At 49.7% G+C, this 1,852-nt stretch overlaps 1 protein-coding gene across 1 annotated transcript in view; it reads left to right on the plus strand.

Annotated features, from left to right (window-relative positions):
* Positions 1-1,565, plus strand: part of LOC106811718 (C3 and PZP-like alpha-2-macroglobulin domain-containing protein 8) — a 30,220-nt gene extending 28,655 nt beyond the window's left edge. Inside the window, exon 17 of the mRNA XM_014815424.1 lies at positions 1,377-1,565. Coding sequence (XP_014670910.1) covers positions 1,377-1,565 — 189 coding nt within the window. The remainder of the gene's footprint in view (positions 1-1,376) is intronic.
* Positions 1,566-1,852: the final 287 nt, after the last annotated feature.

Consider the following 1,852-nt stretch of genomic DNA (forward strand, 5'->3'; position numbering starts at 1 on the left):
GTAGTCTGTGTGTTGTGTTGTGTGTGTGTGTGTGTGTGTGTGTGTGTGTGTGCGTGTGCGTGCGTGCGTGCGTACGTGCGTGCGTGTGTGTGTGTGAGCTAGAGTGTGCGTATATGGGAGGGTGCCTATGTGCCTGCGTGCGTGTGCGTGTGTGTGTGTGTGAGCTAGAGTGTGCGTATATGGGAGGGGTGCTATGTGCCTGCGTGTGTGTGCGTGTGTGTGTGTGTGAGCTAGAGTGTGCGTATATGAGAGGGATGCTATGTGCCTGCGTGCGTGTGCGTGTGCGTGTGCGTGTGCGTGCGTGCGTGTGCGTGTGCGTGTGCGTGTGCGTGTGCGTCTGCGTGTGGGCGTGTGGTGTGTGCATATGCGTACGTGCGTGCGCGCTCGTTTATGTTTATGTGTGTGTCTGTATATATATATATATATATATGCCCAAGGGTCAGTCGCTTTACCTCTCTCTATCTTGCAGGAAACTGCGGGAAATGTTGGGGTTACGGAAGGAGAGACGTGGCGCCGCTACCGTACGGTGATCTCTGGGAGAAGGTGTGCAACGAGAATGTATACGGTGAGCGAGACCACCGCGCGGGGGAGCTGATGCGCTTAAACAATAGAACTTCACTGCCGAGGCCATGATAACCAATCTACTTAGCTCTACGCTGTCACAAATGCAGATTATATTCTCTAATACAGACGCATTTGTAGTAATGCAACTTTGCATGCTCATGACATAATCAGGGACCAGATCTAGAGGTTGTATGGGTTAGGGCTAAACGTTGTATATGTTATAATCAGATGTTATATAGGTTATGGTCAGATGTTATATACGTTATGGTGAGATGTTATACAGGTTTGACCAGACGTTAAATGTTATGTTCAAAGAAATTACATGTATATATATATATACATATATATATCCTGAGTTTACACTGGCAAATACCTGTGCTAATGAGTGTGTTATTGTGCTTTCTTTCCTCTAGCATTCAGAATCACTGTGACCAAGGTGGAGCGACAGAATAGTCTGGAGAAGATAACGGCTGTGGTGCGGACTGTCATCAAACAAGGTGAGATGGTCACTGTCATTGCCTATTCTTGTCCTATCCGGCGCTCTTGCTCTCACCCGTGGTCTTCTACCTCTGTGATGTAAACAAATAATCCGTAGCATGTCTCCATCTGTCTGGCTCTCTGTGTTTTTCTTGCTCGCTTTCTCTTTCTCTCTGTCTTCCTTCTCTCTCTCTCTCTCTCTCTCTCTCTCGTTCTCTTTCTTTCTCTCGCTTTCTCTCTCTCTCTCTTTCTCTCTCTCTTTCTTTCTCTCTGTCTTCTCTCTCTTTCTCTCTCGCTCTCTCTCTCTCGCGCTCTCTCTCTCTCTCTCCCTGCAGCTGGTGAACGAAGCGAGTGAATACGTGCAGCATTTCGAGCAGAGCAGTCGCGGCATAATCGTCTACCTGGAGCAGGTGCCCAGTGCTGCCCCCTACTGCCTCAAGTTCCGCGCCCGACGCGAGTTTAACGTCGGCACGATCCAGGCGGCGCCAGTGAAGGTGTTCAACTACTACGAACCCGGTGCGTGATCACAGTATTACTGTTACTGCTGCTACAACAACAACAACAACAACAACAACAACAACAACAACAACAATCATCAGCTTCGAGCGCGCGTGTGGGCGAACGCGACTTTATCCTACTCGAATTTGTGCTGACGGTCGTTATATAGCCTGGCACACGTACGCGGTGGACCCCGCCAGACTTGTAGTAGACCGTGTGCATTTGCCAGCCGGTCACACGCTGGCTTGTTAGTGGGGGCTTGTCTCATCAACTGCTGCTGTTGTCGGTGTCGCGGATATGTCCACAGTCGTTG

Source organism: Priapulus caudatus, unplaced genomic scaffold (assembly GCF_000485595.1).
Source record: "Priapulus caudatus unplaced genomic scaffold, Priapulus_caudatus-5.0.1 Scaffold567, whole genome shotgun sequence".
Lineage (NCBI taxonomy): Eukaryota > Metazoa > Priapulida > Priapulimorpha > Priapulimorphida > Priapulidae > Priapulus > Priapulus caudatus.